Below are 21746 nucleotides of genomic sequence, written 5' to 3'. Positions count from 1 at the left end.
AGAATAGGATGATTGGATCTTCGGAAGTATCTTGAAGAAGATGATTTCAAAGGCACAGATACCGGCAGGGCACAAGACGGGTAGTAAGTCAGGAAGGTGTAGGCAAGGTGGACCCCCCAGGTTAATGAAGGGCCAAGGTGTGGAGCAGAACCCAAGCCACCCCAGACCAGGCCCCAAGTAAACCCAAAGAGGGAAAGGGAACCCCAGGAGAATCCAGGCAGCAAACACAGGGAGACCCAGGCAGGGGTAGGCAACCAGGCAGGGAACAACAGGGGGACCCAGGCAGAGGCATGCAACCAGGCAGAGAGGACCCAGAAAGGGCTAGGCAAGTGCTGGTAACAAGGCTGGGAAACCCAGGTAAGGCTTAGGCAGGTGCAGGTAGCGAGGCAGACAAAACCCTGAAAGGGCTCAAGCAATTGCAGATAGCTGGGGAACAGGGCCATGGGCCAGGCAGGGCCCCCAGGAGCAAAAACACAGCCAGGAAACCAACTGCATTGAGACGCGTTGGTTCCTAGCTTGTGGAACCCAAATATAGCCCGGGGGCCAAAAGGAGGCTTGAATTGCAAGCCCCTGTCACTGCGCATGCGTGGAACATCAAACGCTGATGATCTGCACATGCACAGGACACCCACAATTACGGTGCCCAGGGAGCCGGGAGCCTGAGCTGAGGGACACCAGTGAAGACACCAGCGTGGGTAGAATCTCCAGGAGGGAGACCGTAAGGACCGGAGGACCACGACCCCTAGAGCAGGTATGTGGTGTGACACCTCACCAGTGATTTGTCTGAGGTGTGGTTTTCCAACTACCTGCCTAGAAAAGGTGGGAGGGGACTTTGCTCTTTTTGAAGAAATACAAATTAGTTTTTTATACTCTAATATCTGAGTCATCTGTGCTAACTTGATAAAACCTATATGTTTAGATTGTACAATTTGGAGAAAACATATTGAGATGTTGGATGATTACATTCTGATAATTGTTCACCATTGAACATGTTTTTAGCATTTTCAGACAATTCTTAAGGCAGCAACATGTCATGTTGAGGTACTGCTTCATTTCATTTTACATATTTTGAGTATTATTTTTCTCTTAATTTTAAATGCATGTATTTCGTTACAACAGTTCTACACAAGGGGGCAAAGACAATACTTTACCTAAATATTCCCTTTGCATGTTACCCCTATTCAAACAAATTGTCTTGGTATGCATATTTTCGTAATGGCCTTTCACCTTGACTAATCCAAGGCAGATATCTGGTACCAGAATCTGAATGTTACCTACTCTGTTGACCTCTCATGGCTTATGCATTTTACAAGCCTTTGACTTTGATGAATGATACAATATTTTACAGATTTATTTTCAGATAAGTTTGCACCCACTACATGGCCTCTGCTGCAGGGCATGTTGAAATATTCTTGGAAGGGCTTCCCCTTTCCAATGTCTATAACAAAGCAGAACAGAAGCCCAAAGACTGCTTCATCTTATTTTTGCACTTCAGATTCTGTTGGCTAAATTAACCCTGTGCACTTTTAATCCAAGGATTCTATAATAAGGTTTCCCATAAGGCTACAATGTGGCTTACACATTTGATCTGTTTGACACTCTACAGAGAGCCAGTCAATTAGCACAAATGCAATTGTGTATGCTTAAAGTTGGACCCAGTATCTTCTTACTATTTCATTCTGCACTCCAAATGTCTAATACCCTGTGCTCGATATTTTGGGTTAAGGAATTCACACACAACAGAAATACGCGTTACCAATATTAATCTATGTACTTAAAACACCTATTAAAGATAGACACCGATTAGAAAATACATTTTCAATACACTTTCTGTGGGTTACGCAATGGCTGAACGAAAATATATGGTGGCATTTAATCTATGGAGATGATAATGAGCAATTGCACAGTCTGTCGGTGTCCTTTTAATTGTGACAGCAATCAAGATGAAGGAATCGCCAGTAATTGCCAGAGTCAATGCATGTAATTTCTCTTGCTCTTGCCAGGAAGGCCTTTCTTGTATTTTTCATTCTAGAGCTCATTTTGTATTTCTTTCCATAACAAATGTTCATGTTTAAACACTTCATTACTAACATGGCATTATATTAATAAGGCAGCGATAGAATCAATGTTATTGTACTGTGATTTATTCAATTTTCAGATAAATATAATTTCCAGCATTTTCTTCAGCTTCTGATGAGTCAGTCTTTGTTTATTTTTGTGAATGTTGAAAACTATAATTTGCAGATTGATTCCCCTAGTTTAAACTTGAACTTGCTGTAAAAACTGTCACAAATACATATTGTGCAATAATGCAAATAGTCTGGAGTCAAAACAGCAACATTCAAGTTTAGCATATTTAAAAATAATCGAGCATTAGTAGGCAGACCCCACTTTTACTAATCAAAAATATAGGCATGTAAAGTCTTAAGAAATCAAACCCACAAATGAGTACAAAGATTGTACTAAACATATATAAAATAAAGTTCCTCAAAATAGTCATAAGGGCTATACTCAACAATAAAATTCAACATTGACATGTATGTGTTTCTTGTATAGTGCACATTTACACATAGATCACCAAGACTATTATAGTTCAAACCGACAAGGTAAAGGGCAGCTAATAATTATCCAGACACAAAAGACTTGTTCATAACACCTGCATTTCCTCACCAGAATACAAACCAAAAGGGAGTTTGCTATGCAATCTAATAACCCATCTGTTCCCAGGCTGCCTCCTTTTAAATTCCAGATTACAGTCTCTAATATGTGCATTATTTTTCTCAATTGCAAAAAGCTTAAATCTACCAGTAATACTAATGTTTGTCAATTGTTGGTTACTGGACAAGCTGTATTTTTATTCTGACCCTGATGTGTTCAGGAATTTGTATCTGTAATGGTCTAGTTGTAGATGTTACATATTTATTTAGTCAGTTGCAGGGGCAAGAAATTATGTACACCACGTATGTGTATTTACACATAATCTACTGTTGAATCTTGTCAGTTTTAGGCAAACATTTGTGGTTTAACACCTGCCTAACATGAGGGTCAAAGTCACAAATCTTGCATTTACCATGTTAAAAGAAAAACCCAGCTGAAAGATCAGCTACTCAAGAACTGCTAACACTAATATATTCACGGCATGATAGCGAGAGGACAACTGGTTCCCAAAACTGGGCAGCCTCCTAAAGCTATCAATGGGGTTATCTCAGAAACATAAACACGTGTTTTCTTGCTGAAAATGTCAGTCTCTGAAATATTTGGCATACCTCACGGTGGTCTGATGAATATGTAGTGATGATCCTAACAGGTTCTGAAATATTATCCTTATTTACTGGTTCATCTCTAAAAGGCTTATCTTGTGAAAGATTAAGGGCCTCATTACTAGTTTGGTGGTATTCTGGTGGGAAATCTGCTGGAATACTGGCAAAAGGATTTACCATTACCACCACTTGGTCTGGCAGAATTACCGACAAGTGGTGGTATGGCAGTGTTAGTTCCCATTTATGGAGTCGATGCGACTCCATGGAGATTTCAGCTGAATTACTGCTGGTGGTAATTCCACTGATTTGCCTGTATTGTGGTGGTAAAACAGCAAAATGACCTCCAGCATTTTGCTGGACATTTTTGCTCTTCCTCACCAAAAAAATTATAGTACGACAGTGTGATAATGCAGCCGTAATGCAGTGGAACCCAGTTACCACTGCATTACCACTGTTCTTTAGCACACAACCTTACTTGTAATGAGGTCCTAACTCTTTTGATACTAAGCCCTCTCAAAGGCTAACCCAACCTAAGTTCAAATGAGTCAAAGCTGGAAGATCCAACTTCCCTGTGCTTGCCGCCAAGTACTGGGACACACTTCCTCTGGCCCTAAGAGCAGAAGAATCCTACTGGATCTTTTGCAAAGCACTCAAAACATGGCTGTTCAACTAATCAATAAAAGAAATGGAACTAGAGAGAAATCTACTGCAAGGTATGCTCACACTGTGCTCTTATAAGAAGCTGCTATTGATATTCACATTTATTTGACTCTTGTGCTTCAAATATCAAAACAAGAATTTTAGAATATTTTCAGTTTTTTTATTGCATGAAAAGGCAAAAGTGCATCCAGATATCAATTGTCAGTAGTATAGTATGCCAATGCATTTCCGATACAGTCCGTCCTAAGGGAGAGGACACTGAGTTAAGTACCAGTGAATGGTAACAGTATAATAGTATGTACAACAATCAGAAATGTAAAAGATAAATGTTTACATACCATGGTGGATTCTAGTAAAGAGAGAAGAAACACAATAAGGCAAGAAATGAGTGCACGCGCTTTGGAAATCAATAATAATACAAATACATAATTACAGGGGATGTCCCTGATTGGCACATGATAATTACCTTGCTAGAAGGCCATACGGCTTAAGTGTAATGAATAAGGCATAACCTCATATCTGAAATAAACACGTGACATTGTGAAGAATCACATGTCAATGTGAGGGATGTAAAGTTGGGAATTTACCTGTGATTGGTGTATTTGTCCTGAAAGGGTTATGCACCTGAAAGTGAAAGATAGACAGATCATTAGTACGCGTTACAAACAATGTAGATAATGAGTACAATTAGTGCACAAGCGGATTCAATGCATGGAGCTTCCTACAGAGGTTGGGTTGTGATGTTCAGTACCTCTGTGGTTAGTTACATGAAGGTTACATATCTATGTACAGAGCTAGGTTGGATCCTCCAAATCCTGTCCTTCCGCCACCCCTAATTGAAAATTTGCATAGATGACTCACCTCCCTAGCCTCACAGGGAGGAGCTCCCCCCAGGGGAGAAATGACGTGATCCCATGAATTGTCACAATAAATACATCTTCAGATACTTATTGCACCATTTGAGAAATCATCTCAAAACTTTCCCAAAATTATAGAACAAGTTTCATGAAGCTCTGCTTTGAGGGGGTGGGCTATAGGATATTCCAAATCATGCATTTCCCATTCAGTTTCTCATATGGAACATTTTTCTCTCACCTATATTCCCAAAGAATAGATTCCCATGTTAGATAGTAACATGAAAGAAATGTTTTCTGTCGTAACATTTTTATTTTTGACGGTTCATCAAATTTAGCATGCAACTGACCTTGCTAAATTTGAACACTCATGCCATGTTTTCATGTCCAAAATGATTTCTTAAGAAAAGCCTTCTTTTCCATAGAAGCTGAAAAATCATACTATATTTCCAACTTCGAGCTTTGAGATTTTTGGCACAAACAAAGCCCTTGCACAGAAGTTGTACAAAGTGAAACTAATTTAATAAATCAGATCAGCAAAACTGGAGCTATGTACTTTTCAACTTAAAAATAAATATTGACAGTTATTGTTAATTAATGTATCCTGTGGTATCTCCTTAGAGTCCTTAGTTATTGGGAGATAATTGGGATTATTGAATGATTAATATTGTTTTGTTTTGAGTTTACATTGCATAGAAAATAAATTAAATAAATCTTGAACAAATATTGACATTCATTTACAAGCATAGTTAGTGCAGAGGGCAGAACAGAATTAAAATATATAATGCAAAATAAAAAGAAGTTTGCCAAATGCACAAGATAATCTGCCACATCAAACACACAGTAGGAACACCATACAAAAAACACAACCAGAAAAGGTGTTCCTCCAGACCCAACACAAATCTGTCGACCTAACTCTGGCACAATAATTGTTTCACAATGGTGATAGACATGCACTGCTCATGACATCTTCCATTGTGCTTATTCCCCTGGCATTGTAGTCCATTTATCTTAGGTCTGCCCATATTCAACTTTCAAAATATAATGATATACACTAAAGTAATGACAATGCCTTCATGGCATGGTGCGTGTGGAAAACTTGAACACAGCCAAGTCTGAGCCTTGTCTGTGTGGGACCACAAACCGAGAGTGGGGCTTGCAGGCCCCTGCTTGGTCTGTAGACCAGGCTCAGGGCTGGCAGACATGGATCCAGGTCTGGGGACCTGAACACAGTCTGAGCGGGTATGTGACCTGTATCTGAGTTGGCAGATGTGGAACGCAGTCTGTGCGGGGGCCTGCTTGCATAGAGCCAGGTCTGAGTGTGGCCTTTGCTTGGTTAACTGAACTAAATCAGGGCCTATGGGCTTGAGTCAGCTCTGCTAATGTCCACTGGATCAAGAGCAAGACCAGTGGGCACCAATCTGAGTCTGTCAACCAAACTCTGGCTCTGCAGACCAGAACTAGGACCAAGCCTAGTCTGCATCATAGGTGCCTGGGCCTCGGCCATCAACCAACACAATTCCCACTAAGCATTCACCTTCAGCCATACCCAGAAGGCAAATAGGGTGTCTTGGAGCTGACCAGAGCATGACCAAAGGACATGCCCTTGGCAAAATGGGCAATGGGCATGGCTACAGATCATGCCCAGAGGGCACAAATGATGGCTTGCAGACATTGGGCCATGCCCTGTGCAAAGTGTAGACTGTGCATGGCAGAAAGCCATATCCAGTGGTCGAAATGGATGCCTTGGATTTGTCAAGTGGTCACTCTGGGGCTCTTGGAGAGGTGTCCACTGGGCAATGCATGGGTGCACAATCAGTGGCTTGAAGGTTCCATGGGCAAGGCTAAAGCCATGCACCCAGGAAACACACTGGGTTTTGACTGCTTGTTACTTTTGTCACTCATACCATACATGCTGCAATATTTTTATGATTGGAAACATTAGTCAGTTGTTGGTATGTTGCCCAACTGTGTTGGTACCTTACAGTACATATAAAACACTGCTTGGATGCCATCGCCCAAGAGCTCTGGCTCCAACTGTAGGCATGGGATGCTTTAAGATAGTTGGCATACACAATGCCAGTTTGATTAAAAAGACAAATTGCCAGTCCTAGCCAATGGCATGATGGCATATACATATGAATTTAGCATCCTGATGTTTCTCTGATGATATTCTTTCCTTGATCAGGATAGGGTCTATCCAATGTCTAAGTCAATCTATCGGTTTCATATGGACATCAGATACCACCTTCAGGGATACCCTATATCCAGTGTTGTCAAATTATTTCAGTTTTTTTGAGGCCCTGTGACCTTTCCAGAAATGTGTCTGGGAAACACTGATGCTCATTCACTGATTATCAGTTGGGACTCTGCGATGGAGGATATGCTTCTGCCATTCCCTGCATGGCCATAAAATCTGCCTTGCTGCTCAACTGGAGCTCAGCATGCTCCCGCCGAACAGTGGGGCACATTAACCGTTTGTCATATTTCCAGTGCTTTTGCAATAGAAATAGAAAAAGAGAAATTCTGATCAGGGTCATGTTTCTGTGGAACCTCTTTCTCTGGTACATGTGCCTACACACCCTCTTTCCGATCCCACCATTCTCCTTACGTATACCTATGATGTCCCTTGCACAGGGTTGCTCTGTGACACGCCCCCTCTTCCTCTTGCCCTTTCTTTGGCCCTTCTTGGTCATTTTTGTGGCCGTTCCTCTTCTTTCAGCGGCCTCCCATCTTCTGCATCCGTGGGCCATATCATGCTTTACTTGGCACAGGGGTGTGTGGCCTCTTGATGGCCCTCTTTCGGAATGCCCCCGGTTTTGTTCTTTATTCCCACGGGGTACAACCCATGACAAATGCACCATTTGTCCCCACCATACGGGGAAGACAACCCCATGAACAGTGTTGCCTCTCCTGGTTCCACGCCCCGACTCCATTTCCTATGGTATGCCCTGCCACCTTCAGCTCCACCTAATCCTTTTCTTCAGAAGAGGAGACGCAAAATACTAACCTGCTTCCAATGTTTCACTGTTTGGGGTTCTGTGCTGGGGTGCCATGAGGAGCAGTGGGTTGTCAGTTGGGTTTAGGTGTACTTTGGTGGGGGTTGCATTGTTCAATCCATCAAGCGTGACCTGCAATTATTGGTGTGTCACCAAACCGTTGGATCAGTGATCTGCAAATAATCCTGCTTCACTTTTTCACCAGTTCGCCCAATCTTTGTTTCACATAGGATTTAAAGGTTTGAATCTGGTCACGTTGCTATTTTGTTAAACCTACGATGCCACATGTGTGAGGTGCCCAGTGGTTTTGAATGTGTTTGGTGCAGTTTTAGCTATCACTGTATACTTGTCTGGCTGGCTGTGCTGTGGTGTGCGTGCATATGAGGACTGATGAGTTCTGGCCTGTTTTCATTGATCTTTCAGGTCGGCTGTCATGCTTCTATGGCTTCATATTGTGCCTGGTGTATTTGGACAGCTATAATTGACAACATGTCTTGCGTGTCTTGTGTTATCCTTGTGTCCTCGGCATACTGACAATCTGTCTTCTGTTCCATTGTTGCTTGAATCTGGTATGTTTAGTGTGTATTTAGAATTCACTTCTAGTTTCTCGCTAATAGAAATTCCAAGGCAGAAATGTGCCTATAACATTAGTGTTTAGTACTAACTGCACTGTAACCAGGTTAAACAATGTTCACTAGCCTTACATTTGGAACAACAGCACACAACAACGTGCCCAAACTATTTTCTTCTGAGTAAAGGTCTCCTTTTTGGCAAACCAAGGTCTTCTCAAATTTGCCTTTTCTAGTCCTAATGCCTAAAAAACTAAATATGCCCTTCAATAATCTACTGCAAACATTTTCCTAAATCCAGGGCCCAACCTTAAACATCACAACTCTCCCTTGGTAGCCTTGCATCCCTCCTCCCTAAGTTACCCCCAAGGGTTTTTCTGAACATCCAGGCCCCTTTCCACTATCTGACTATTTAAATCCCAACCTCTGCATCTCTGGATGTGTTCCTTCCCATTTGCTCCATATTATGAGCATCTTACTGTCCATACCCCATATTCGCATTTAACCTGGAGGACCATATAACCAAATTAAACACTCCCAACCCCCAAATAAGTACTAACTTAATTTCTAAAATACCATAAAACAACATGGTCAATCTTATATTAGAGCCTTCAGTGAAGCGCTCCCAGAGCTGCCTTTGTGCAGCGATGTACATCCCTACCCCATGGGCAGCATGACCCTAGAACATTAATACATCGCCTATTGGTCAGCACCACCACAAGTAAACCTCTGGAAAGGGGTGGGCGGTCACATTTGCCACATGAGACGATAATGGCTCCACAATGTGGCCATACTCTGCGGTCATTCAACCACACAGCGGACTGGAGGGGAGGACTGAGCATGCAAGCTTTGCTCCATTTCTCCCAGTAGCCTCAACATCACAGGAATGCAGAGCACCCCATTCTTCAGTGCACCCATTTGGCACTGTTAAGGATGAACTACACATTCCTCATGTAGTTACCATGCCAACAGATGAACACACAGCAACTAATGTACAGAACCCCACAGTGGAATTGGCTGTAGACTGTGGCTCCAGTGGTTCCAGCCATGCATGCAACATATAAAACTCCTCTTTTTGGCACACTCTGTCTGATGAGCATTGCAATGTTTTCCCACTGCCTGGTACTAAGTCCACTAAAGGCTGGGCCAGAGAGAAATGCTCTTATATAGAGCTACTTTGCATTGAACGCATGACGTAGCAAGGTTTCTGCAGGCTGATGGTCCGCTTTTTCGTGATACTTCCCTCTATTTCACTTCGTATGTCATCTATGGCCCCAGATAGTGGTGAGCCCAGCTCACATCCGGTCCGTGACAAATATGTATACATTCACCATCAGGATCCTGCATTGCCGCTGCCACCTGGGGGCACTTAGTTTGACCCTTTGACTCACATGTAACTGCGCAAAACCTGTTCTGCCCCCTGAAGAAGAAAAATCACCTGCAATGTAAGATCCAGGAACGGTTTGTGTTTTCTCCATATCATGTAATATTCTCATGTAAACTTATTTTTTGTGTGGGATTCATTGGTAGGATATGCCCTGCCGTCTTAAGCAGTAGCCTAGAAACCTTAATATAGCATTCCCCATAATGATCGGTGTGATTGGGAGGCAGGAATAGCCACATTATTAGATTGATATGCTTCGGAATGTCCTCTAATCAATAGATTATTCCTATTAGAAGAGAAATATGGCTAAAAAATTAGAAGCCAATTATACACAATAAGTTGTATGAAACATTTACAGAGAGAGATCATGTTTCATTAAAAATGAACTTGTCCAGCACGAAAGCCAAATGGACTAGTGATTATCAGTGACCTTCTACTACCTGCACTACCTCGCCCTGGCTTTGTGATTGACAGCTCGCTGCTCGCCTACCATGTTGTACTTCAGCTGACAAGCCTTTTCATTTTAACTCAATTTGCCTGCCTATCACAAGCTGGTGGCAGGCCAGGCTCAAGTCGCCCAGCCTTGCCTCAGCAGCTTGCTCCATTTCTCATTAGTACGCATTTATTCAGTGGAAATTGGAAGACAAATGCTTCAAGGCATGTGAACTAAGTATAGCAAATTAGGTTTAAAGATTGAATATTTATAAGTCTATTGAAACAGTATCCTTTCAAAGGAAAAAAAATGTATAGAAATAAATGACTGCTTTACTTTAAAAGCAGAGATGGGAGGATTCTAAGAATAAATAACACAGCATGCTGTCTGCCCTATTGATCCTCTCTGTCTCTCTGGATAGGAAATTAAAATGCTCCCCGGGAATTCCTTTATCAGTAAACGTGCCTTCACCACTCTGTCAAACTTGTAGAATAATGTTGAAATTCGTGTGCGTTCCGTGGGGGACACGAGGGTGGCGTGCGTGTGCCGCCTGGCTATCCCTAGGTATGCCTCAAATTGCCTTGTTTGTTCGGAAACAGCACAGAAACAGATGTTGCTCTGCCCTGCCGGGTAATTTACAGTACCTCGCGGTGCAGACTGGGAGCCCTCCCAAGCTACCCAGCTGGTCTGTAAGCAGCACTGGCTGGTGGCTGCTCAACTATGACAACTGCAAGTGCAGGTTCGCGTTTTGCAATGCTGCTGTATTTTGCAATGTACAGCTCTTGCCGTTGTCCTACAGAGAATGTGGAGAGCAGTCCTTTCTTTGTTTTGTTACTTTAGCCAGAAGATCCATAGAAACCCATTTTCCTTTGTTGCTCATCATGTGAGTCATTACCTTTGTCATCGAATAATTATCAGGATGAGTGCACAGAGCCTCAGCCAACCGCGTCCTCCACACATAACTGGTACTGGAAGGTAAAACGTATTTGTCATTTGACTGCTACGCTACACTTGGAGCTCCATTATTGTGATTAACTTCCGCATAAGATATGCTTGCCCAATTGTCATTTGTGATACTGCATTGGGCACCAGGACAGCCAGGCATCCTGGAAGGTTGTCAGCCAATAGGATGTGACGGTGTAGCCCAGGCTGTTAAAGGCGAACCTGCTATTTCACAGCAGCTGTCCTAGAATAATTTTGCATTTCTTTCCTCTCCCTGTTTCGTATCTTGGGCGAGCAGTAAGGCCGCATATGTCAGCTACCATCTTCAGACCCGACACCAGAAAGGCGTGATTCAGCTTCGTATTTCTATGGCTGCCAACAGCCAAACAGTGGAGGCTGGTCCATTGCTTTGTAGCGTGGAAAGTTTTTTTTTTCTCCTCATTTTCTAACCGGAGCGCACTGCCAGTTGAAATCTATCGTGTCAGGTGCCTTGTGGCTATCTGCAGTGGAGGCCATATTCTGGAACTAGGGTCCTTTTCTGGCTTCGTCACCAACAAGCCGATTTGACTCTGCCTGATTATAGTAACGAAGGCAGTCCAAAAGAATATGCACAGACTCACAGTACGTCACATTGAATCACAGCGCTGGCCACACAGAGCTGACCGCAGCCTCATTTCTTTAGACAAATGCACGCTTAAGGAAAAACCTTCTGCGACAAAGCATCCAAGGCCGCTTTATTTGCTATGCATGGTGGACCAGATTTAATTTTTCCTGAAAGAACATTTGTTTATATTTTTTTTTGCACATATATCTCCCCCGCGCTGTGACTGTCTATGACTGCTAACCTTTTAATGAAAGGCTGATCGAATCTCCCATACCATAGTCTATTCTTTGGTTTATTTCACTCCAACAAAGCAAGGCGTGACTTTGGAATGTGCCAACTCCGGCCCTTTCCTTTATTTCTTTGTGATGCCTTTATCCTCGAGATGAAAGTGACGCCAGTCAAAACATTACAGCACCCTTGTATAATCGGCCATTACAAAGTGAGAGATGCAGGCCCCGACAGGAGATATACGCGGATATGCATTGCAACTAAAATGAGTTATGCAAATTATGCATATTATTCCTGGTGGAATTCCTCCTCAAACTGCCAGGATAAATTGACGGAAATTAGCCATAAAATCTGCCTTGCTGGGATCAAAAGGTGAAGGCCACTGGGAAACCAAGGACATTCAGCTCCAGTGCGCCTCCAAGGCAAGGACTGTATGAGGGAGAATGCTGGCCCGGGAAAGACGAGTACATTTATTTCTACATCATGACTTTTACAACAACAAAAAAGGATATCCAACTACTATTTGCAGAGTGTTGTAGAAACGGCATAGGCACCTCTATCCCCCGCCCCCCTCCCAAATCCTTAGTTCTTAATTACCGCGCATGGTGACGTCAGTAAATTCATAAGGGTTTAGACAGTTCGGCCGTCTCTACGAAATTCACGGGCTCCACCGTAGATTGCTCGATTTTCATTCATGTTCGTGATTCTATTGTATATCCTTGCCGTGGGAGCACTGCATGTACTTTATAATTAAAATGGGTAAAGGTGGCTCAATGTTGGGCCTTTATTGGTAAATTGAAACTCAGTTCTTACTTCCCACCAAAACGTCTTGCTATTACCGTGATAGAGACGGCTGAAGCCAGGGGACAAGGCCTCAATGCTTACCTGTTCCTTCCTATCTTGTTGCTCACGTTATCTCTGAATGCCTACGCACTGTTTGTGTTCTCTGGTGAAAGTATGCTCGCCTTTCTGTCTCAATCTTTATTTTATTATAAGTAACCTTCTCCCGTCCTTTCTTTTCTCTCTTGCTCATCCTGCAGGCAGCGCCATACACGAGAGCTTCCGGATGTGCACGGCTTCCATGAACATCCGGGTCGTGCAGGAGGATTTTGTTCTGAAGTTAGAGGGGGAACAACGAGCCGCTCTGAGGAAGGGGGACTTCGTGGCGCTGTTCCCCCAGACGTTGCACAATGACCCGGAGGTTTACAGTGATCCCGAGGTAAACATTCAACTGGTGCAAGACACTCCTTGCACGTACAGCACACAAATCTTATATTGACAGTTGTTGTTTCCCTTTTTAATTTCAATGACATTTCTTCTCCTCAGTGGTGGAAATGGGAAATGGAAAAAATCTGGTGGGGGATACCACAAGGCCTGAGGTGGGGGCAGAGTTTTTGGGTGGGCGGTGTCCGAGGAGGCAGGGTTTGGAGGGGCCGGAGCTGGCAGGTGACCTCCATTCAAAGTTAAGGTCCAAAATAAGTTTAAAGCAGCTCAATGTCTTCAATCAGTGGTCAAAGTGAAGTAGTGGAACTATGTTCCCTACTGGCCTGCACCGCTCCCCACAAATCCCACCAAGATCCCCCTTAAAGGGGCAAGTCCAGGACAGCCGCAGAGACTGCCTGGAGAAGTGAAGTGAAGCCTCTGTCACCACAAAGACCAGCCTTCACAGACGGCAGGTGGACAGAGACCGCAGACTAGCTATTGTGTGGAAGACCTGGGAGGCCCCGCGCCGTTCTGAAAGTTAGGGCCTTTGAACCATGTCTCAAACATGTAACCGTAATGGCAAACTGCTGACAAATTACTAATTTGGCCAACATGAGCCCCTAAATGTTACTTGAAAAGCTATTAAATCGCTTTTTGACATCAAGATGCTAATGTACTCAAACGTTGTGAAAAGGAAAGAAGGTGATAAGATTATTGCTGGATACAACAAGACCAGCCAATAAAGTGTATAGTAGATAGTGCCCTATGGCCAATTATATCAAGAGGCTGGGGAGATATTGCACACACAAAATGCCATTTGTGCATTAATGAGGAAGTTCAGTAACTAATTGATTGGTATACAGAACTATACAAAATAGACAATTAAAGGGAATCTTTTAGAGTCTCATCAGTTTACAGTAGACGGAACCAAGTGGGATTCCTTCTTTAGCACTAATGGATCACAAATGATGTATGGAATGCCCTCAAGGTCACTAGTGATATCTATGATACACAATAGTAATGAGTTATTCATTACTGTGTTACACTTGCGTTACATAGACTTTCATTCATGAATTGTAAATGCACTTCCTATACAATTATACCACAAAAGGGTATTTCATACATGTCCATTTTCATTAAGAACATACATAATTGCTTTTTCTTTTTAAAAAAGGCTATTCGTTTGCACTTCCCAGTTATATCAGGAAACAATGCTCACTATCTTTAACACAAAGCTGTTAACTAATACAGCCATTATAAGCAGTATTCATCCATCTATCATGTATTAATTTTCAACAATGTTTTAATTGTCACAATTTTTTAGAGCGGGAATGAATCTCTTCCGGTGTGGTCCAGGTCACTTTAGCCAGCGTTAGTTATTTTAGATTGCCCCGTGCGAGCACACTGCACACAGAGCAGATTACCTTTGCTTTGTGCACAGTGCTCGCACAGGGCAGAGACTGTGTAAACATTGCTTTTAATGCAACATTTAGGGTAGTTTAAAGATATTGAAATTTACCTTAGTACCATGAGAGTACTGAGGTAAACTTGAATATCTTATACTATCTTTCAAATACTCTGAATGTTGCATTAAAAGCAATGTTTACACGGTCTCTGCCCTGTGCGAGCACTGAGCCCAAAGCAAAGGTAATCTGCTCTGTGTGCTCGCAGAGGGCAGATTGGATCTGCCAGGCCCACAAAGGTCGGGGCTGAGCTGCTCGAAGCTCCAGCCCCCCCCTTCTGGGCCCCACAGTGTAGTCTGTGATGCGTGCCTGGATGAGGAAAGCAAAACTTACCAGTGCAACAGTGTCAGCGAGGTCGGCGACAACCTGGCAACTCCGGCTCCTCAAGATGGTGCATGGTAAGTGCAGGCCAGGCAGGCCTAGTCATCCTTAAGAAGGCCTGTCCTGGTGTCCTGCTGTTGTGTACAGGTAGGGGGCGGAGCCAGAGAGCGCTCTTGGCGGCAATGAGCTGCTCCGCCCCCCTATGTCATGCCATTGAGGGCGCTTTTTTTTTTTACGAGCTGGTTTTCTTTTTTTCATTTATGTTTTTTTCAACCCAGCTGCAGAGCATGGGTTTGGTGTTTGGGGCGGCCGACTCTGGCCAGATCCTGAGATCCGGCTTCACATCGTGCCGGATCTCAGATCCGGCGAGAGCCGGCCCAATGACCAGCACTGCTTCTCACGGAACAAATTGTTCATCTCCTTGCTACGTTTCTAACAGTCTTGCAGGTGAAAAGATGCAAAACTTCCAGACTTGCCAACCCTACTGATTTAAGCAGTAGGCTACTGCTTTTTAAGCAGTCCTACCGCCTACAGATTTGGGTGACAGATCCTACTGCTTTTTACAGGGGCAGGTAATATATGTGACTCTAAGGCAGGCTGATTGAGACCAGCCCAGGACAAAGCATGCAACACATTAGTTTGTCTGTGTGGTGGGCGGGTAAGTGATTATTTGAGTGATGGGCTCAGACCAATCCACTGACCTGACAGCTATGTGACCCTGGCCCTGCACTATTGCTGGGACAGGCCTTAGGTAAACCACCATCCCACAGCATCTAAATATCAGACTGAGGAGGGTATCAGTCTCCACGTTGTTCAGTTATTCATCTTGCACTGCAGAAATACATATGTATTGCCCATTCTGCTGCTACAGAGCAGTGACAAACGTTGCCTCCTAGCTCTGTGTGATTACCTTCTGTGAAGTTAGGTAATTGAATTTGGTGTTAACTTACCATTCAGAATTATACATTTTAAACATTTGAATATCTTTCCATGTCGTGCTGTTTGATTGGTTGTGTAATTTAGAATGCTCCAGTGGTGCCAACAATGTATGTTTCGTATTTACATGTGATGTAATTGTTATGTGAAGTATTATTTTTGAAACTTGAAATAACCTACATTTTTCTGATCACAGAATGTTGGGAAGTATGAACTTCTACTAATAAGGTGATGCGATTTCAAGTTTGCTCTTTCGAAGGATTGATAAATTCATGCTCTGCCATGCACGTTATCCTAAATGGAGGGGTTTGTTCTGTGACAGATTATTTCTTGGCTGTAGAGAACGCAAGGATGGATGGTTGTTTAAATATCAAATAATATGGGTCATTTAGTTAAGTGGCTCCTAAACGTCATTGACTTTTTGAAGCCAGATAATGTCAGGGCTGTACTTGAAACTTATGCTTTTTCACCTCTCCTCATGGATATTCGCCCTTTCTTCATCAATTAGGATGGAGTTGTGAGCCGAGATTGCAAAGCTGTTGCGCCACAGTGAAGCGCGGAGGGTAATTGTGTCATCTCCTTGCATTTTTTCCCCTGAAGCTAGAGTTAATGAATATCAAAAGACTGGAAATTAATCCACCCTGGCTCAGCCTTAATGCAGCACCTGAAGTGCGCCACCTGCATGCAAATTGAATACTTTGAATACTGTGGTGCTTTCCCTGCACATTCTTTGCTGGATAGTTTGTTGTTATTGTCTTCTGTCACTGCTAAGGCGTGCAGTGTGCTTGATGCAATGCTCCTATGAAGGGCAACTTTGCATACTCCTTAAGGAAACCGCTCTAGGAAAGGAGGCAGGGAGGGGTGTAGCTACATCTTTCACATAATAGATGGCACCAAATAGATGTTTGGAAAATGGGACACTTGCATGTTATCATGGGCTAAGGAATCCTTTTTTCACAGCCTTAATACGTGCACTTAAACTAAACAAGTTGTTTGCCGAATCACCAGCAGTATTTTTGGCACCTCGGTACAGCTGGTTAAGCCCTCAAAATGGAATATGAGAATTGTAGTGGTCCACATGGAAAACTCGATGTCCCACACTTCACATGGTTCCAAACGGACATTTGGGCTTACTGCACACAAAATCCCAGACTCGCTTATAGTGGAAATGGTCACTTTAATGTGACAGGTGTGAGAAACCTGAAGGTGTCTCCCTGACTGGTCCCTGGAGATCCGTCATCCAGGAGGCCAGGACAGGCCATCGCTATTGGATCCAGTTCCTGGGAGTGGACCAGTGAGGGGGGATCACCTAGATATGGGGTAATCACGGAGTGGAATTGGGACACCATGCGGTATCCCCCTTTTTCCAACACCTTTTCCCCATCCTACCACGTAGGATACTCAGAAACTCTACCCCCCTCTCCGACACAAACAATTTTGCACACCATGAAAGTCAACGGAGTAACACCAGACCCGTTTACCTGACATGTCCCAACACAAGGGTTAGGCAAAGTCAGGCATTTGACCAGCATCACACACACCTGAGGACCCTTTCCCTTCCCCACAGGGATCAAAGGTGGAGCAAGAGAGCACACTTGCAAGCAAGGCAGACCGCATGACAAGACAGCTATCCAAGTATGGTAATTCAAGAAGAGGAGAAAGGCAGCGAGAACGGAAGGGGCGACAAGGGGAGCCACCTTGCCATTTCCGACCCAGGCCCAGCATGCCTCCATGAAAGAAATCATAAGACCGCGAACAATAGCCAGCGTGTGTTGCAGCAGATGTCAAAGGTACACAAAGCCCTCCTACACTGATAATCAGGACATGGAGAGACACTTATTACCATGGTACCATCCATGACTCCAGAGACAAGAAAAGTCAAACGGTTCATCACAGCCGGTGAGTCGAGGGGAACTGATAAGAAACCGAACTGTGTTGAATGAAAGTAGAATGGAAAATAGCGAAAATCAAAAAACTGTTAACTCCAAAGGGGAAAACCAGCTGCAGAGGGGTCCAGCACCACATGGGTGCTCACTCGAGAGACTCTGGTTAATTCCCCCCTTGTTAAAACTACCGATACCAGAAGGCCATGGGAAAGCCGCAAGAAAAAGGTCAAATTGGTCATAGAGGGATCCAGCAAAATCCCCCATACAGTAGAAAGTTTTCGAATGTCAAACCATTAGAAAACCAAGTGAATTGAATCCTGTATAGTAAGAAAGTAGAAGAAACAAAGAGGCTGGCAAACGTGAACCCAACAGAGGGATGCCTGCAGAACGGGGCAAAGAATGATGCCCCGATGATCATTGTGTTGACAAGTGAACCTGACAGAGGGATGTCCACATTGGATTGTCTAAAAGGACATTAAAACGTGTGAATGCAACAGGTCAATGTGTTTTGAGGAAAGACGTAGTGACCAGACAGAGGGAGGCTAACATTCGAGAAGGGTCTGAACCCAGAAGAGGGGGATCCAGGGGTGAAAATTCATCACCCAACGTACATGCAGAAAGGAACTTTTTGTTTGTTATTTTGAATGCATCAGGCAAGAGACTTTATTGTAGAAAAGAGACTTAACCACCGAAGGTCCTGATAGCTAAGAATGGTACTGTCTTCTCGTTCTGGGAAAGCTTGAGAGTGTGCTGTGCTCAGGAGTACCGCCTTGTCCTGTGCTCAACACGTGGAGAAGGGAGGCCCCCGGATACCACATCCTGACTTATCATTTGTGAACACTTCTTTCTTTCTTGTGAATCCTATCCCACACTCTTTTTGTATTTAGTTGTAAGGATTGGCAATAGCTTTTTTTGGTATAGGCCCTTTTATTTCACAAGACGGACACCACTAGGACTGCCTTATTATTATTTGATGGTCATAGCTTGCTCCCATCCTAGATTTAGGTCTAGATTAGGTACTTTTCCAACCTGCATATAGAGTTTAATAAACACCCTTGAACTGTGATCACTTGTGTCTGTCTATACTGTTGCCACCATGAGTTTCTTACACAGGCCACAGTTTACAACAGAACGGTAACCTTGCTCCCTGGCCTTACAAACTAACAGATCCTTTAACAATCAACCAAAACAATTAAATAGTGAAACCATTTACAATTCATCACTTCCTGTCCCTTGTTCCCTCCCCTCTCCCTCAATTCCTCTCAACTATTCCTGCTTTCTCCCATCTTCTCCTGGAGGCCACGCCCCTCCTTCAATACCTCTTCCCCCTCTCTATACCCCCGCGATAGCCTGTTCTTGCAAATAGCACCACCCCACCTTTACTGCGCTAGTATCCCTTTTTGCTTCCCCCAACCATCCATGCCCCAGGCACCAGAAAAAACATCGCCTGAGGTGTTCTTTCTGCCTCACCTCCCCACTCCCATCTACCTTCAACTCTTAATGATATCCTCAACCGTCATCCTAACATCAAACAAATAGTATTGGTATTGGTTTCCCATAAGTGACAAGTGCACTCCATCGACCCGAAACAAATCAAAATCCTCATATACGATCTCCTGGTGTGCCAGCGTTTGCACCCCACATGACCTGCAAAACTTGACAATCTCCCTGTTAATCTTTTTCCATGTCCGTTCTACAGCCCCTTCCTTCACAACTCCCCTCTAAACCCTCCTCGGCAACAACTTGGTCCAAACCAAAACCACCCTAGGCCATATCTCCCTCAACCAACTCAGGTCCCTCTTTGTTCTTTTTAACATTGCCACACTCAAATCCCTAACCAAATCGTTCTCCCCTGCATGTAAAACCAGATTCACCAGGACACCATGACGCTCTCTCATCTCGCCAGAATTGGCAACAGTTGGTTCCACCTGAGGCTCCCAACCCCAGGCCATTTCAACAATGTCATGTTATAACTACACCCCAATTGGGTCCAGAAAACTCTTTTTTCTGCATCTTTCCCTGTCCATTTCACTGTGGAGTGTTCGCATATCCAGATCTGAGGCAACTCACCACTCTTCCGTGCCACATCTGAAAAACAAAAGATACAGTGAGCCTTCTCTCCAACAACCCCTCCCCCCAACAAATGGCTTTTTTACCTAACAGCTCCCTTCTCCCAGATCTCCGATGTATCCCATGTACTTTGCTGATTTCCAGCGCCCCAGGCTCTTAACATTCTCTTCAGACAGACCTAACCTGCTACCTTCAGACGCCACCCTATCCTAAATGAATAAGTCCCACAATCCTCCTGTTTCTCACCCAACGCCAATAGATCCCTCCTCATCACTCCCAAAACCTGAGAAGCAGTCACCTCCGACCGGTGTTCATGCTGGAAAACCAATCCTTCTTTTCCTTTACACCTTTCCTGCCACAATGCACCCACCCTCACTGGACACAAATCTGTACTACCTCTATCCAGATGCACCGAAAACCCCTTTCCCTTCTGATCCATTTTTGATTTACAGATTTTTATATTCACGCTGTCATCTGACAGCTGGACATTCTTCCACAGCAGACCTCAATCTTCTCTTCTCCCTGCTGCCAGCTCAGACACCTGAAATGCCCCAAAAAACCCCAGATAAACACGTTGAAAATATGTTGCTTTCCCATGAAGACCAGCTCACGCCCTCAATAACTTTGGACAACTTCACTAATGGCTGCTGAGACTGGCCTCCTGCTGTTCTTCCCTTTCCTTTTTTCCCTTGCCCATCCTTCCAACATCCTACTTGCCATTTCACCCCACTGGGCTGAAAGCCCCAAAACCACTTACCATGAAGAGCAATGCCCGCTAATTTCCCTGCTACCATTGCCCTAGACAAATCCTTGTCCATACACCTCAATATGAATTCGATCACATCCTCCCTTCTTTTCTCCTCCGCATCCTCCATACCCTCCCAACTGTGCGCTCCCCCTTTTAAAAACTCCAACCATGCTCTCCGGTATGCAGCCTGCAATGATGGGGCTAGTAAACCCTCTACTTAATGTAGGGCTCTTAATATCCTAGCCGCCACAACTCCTCTGGGATCTTGTGCCCCTTCACCTCTTCTTCTGGTGCCAACCCACTGAATCTCTGACACTGAAAACAAGATAATGCATCAGCGATACAGTTATCCTTCCGTAGCAAGTGAATTGCTCTAAACACCACATTCCTTTTCAGACACCGCAGCACACATTCATTAGCCTGGCTACCCTCTGGTCCCCACCTGACTGCTTGTTCACAATGTTGACCACTGCCTCATTGTCAACATTAAAATTCACTTTTTTACTCTGCAACTTTTTACCCCACAAGTCCAGTGCCACTAGCAACGGGAAAACCTCCAAGTAGGCTATGCTCCTATCCCCTCCTAGCCACCGCTCAGGTCACTTTTCAGCACACCACCTACCCCTCCAGTACACTCCACATCCTCCAGCACCTGCCGCATCTGAAAAAATGTGAACTTCTCACACCACTGATTCCCCTTGCAGCCAAATTTACACTCCATTAAATTCTTCCAAAAATCTCAGCCAAACCCTAGGAACCTCCCTGACAGCTCCTGAAATTCTCATTCTGTGATGTGGGTACTTTGCCCCAGGCATGGAGCGTGCTATATTCCTGCAAAAAGTGTCACCTGGGGCCACCACCTGACACGTGAAATTGAGATGCCCTACCAACCTCTGCATATCCACCAGCATCATTCTATAGGCCCCTATCACATTCTCTAGAAACTCTAGTAGTCTGCTCACCTTGTCACTCCCAACTCAAGCATTAATGACTGAAACACCTCTTGCATCCCCTGGCATTCCTGCTCTTTGCCCGTCCCAATGATGAACATAAAAATCATCCAAATTATGCAAAACTCCCTCAAAGCCAGAACTGTAATTAAAAACCCACTGCAGAAAAGAGCTAAAACGATCAAACAATGTACATGAAATTGCGCAGCCCATGGGCAATGCTTTGTGAACATAAA

The 21746-nt window shown here is 44.0% G+C and overlaps 1 protein-coding gene across 2 annotated transcripts in view; it reads left to right on the top strand.

Moving 5' to 3' along the window:
* Window positions 1-21746, top strand: part of CYP7B1 (cytochrome P450 family 7 subfamily B member 1) — a 1473462-nt gene that overhangs the window by 1312512 nt on the left and 139204 nt on the right. For both annotated transcript variants that reach the window (XM_069621114.1, XM_069621115.1), the window contains exon 5: window positions 12974-13152. In XM_069621114.1, coding sequence (XP_069477215.1) covers window positions 12974-13152 — 179 coding nt within the window. The remainder of the gene's footprint in view (window positions 1-12973; window positions 13153-21746) is intronic.

This window comes from Ambystoma mexicanum, chromosome 5q (assembly GCF_040938575.1).
Source record: "Ambystoma mexicanum isolate Mex_15411 chromosome 5q, UKY_AmexF1_1, whole genome shotgun sequence".
Lineage (NCBI taxonomy): Eukaryota > Metazoa > Chordata > Amphibia > Caudata > Ambystomatidae > Ambystoma > Ambystoma mexicanum.
This window is presented reverse-complemented; position numbering and strand designations above follow the sequence as displayed.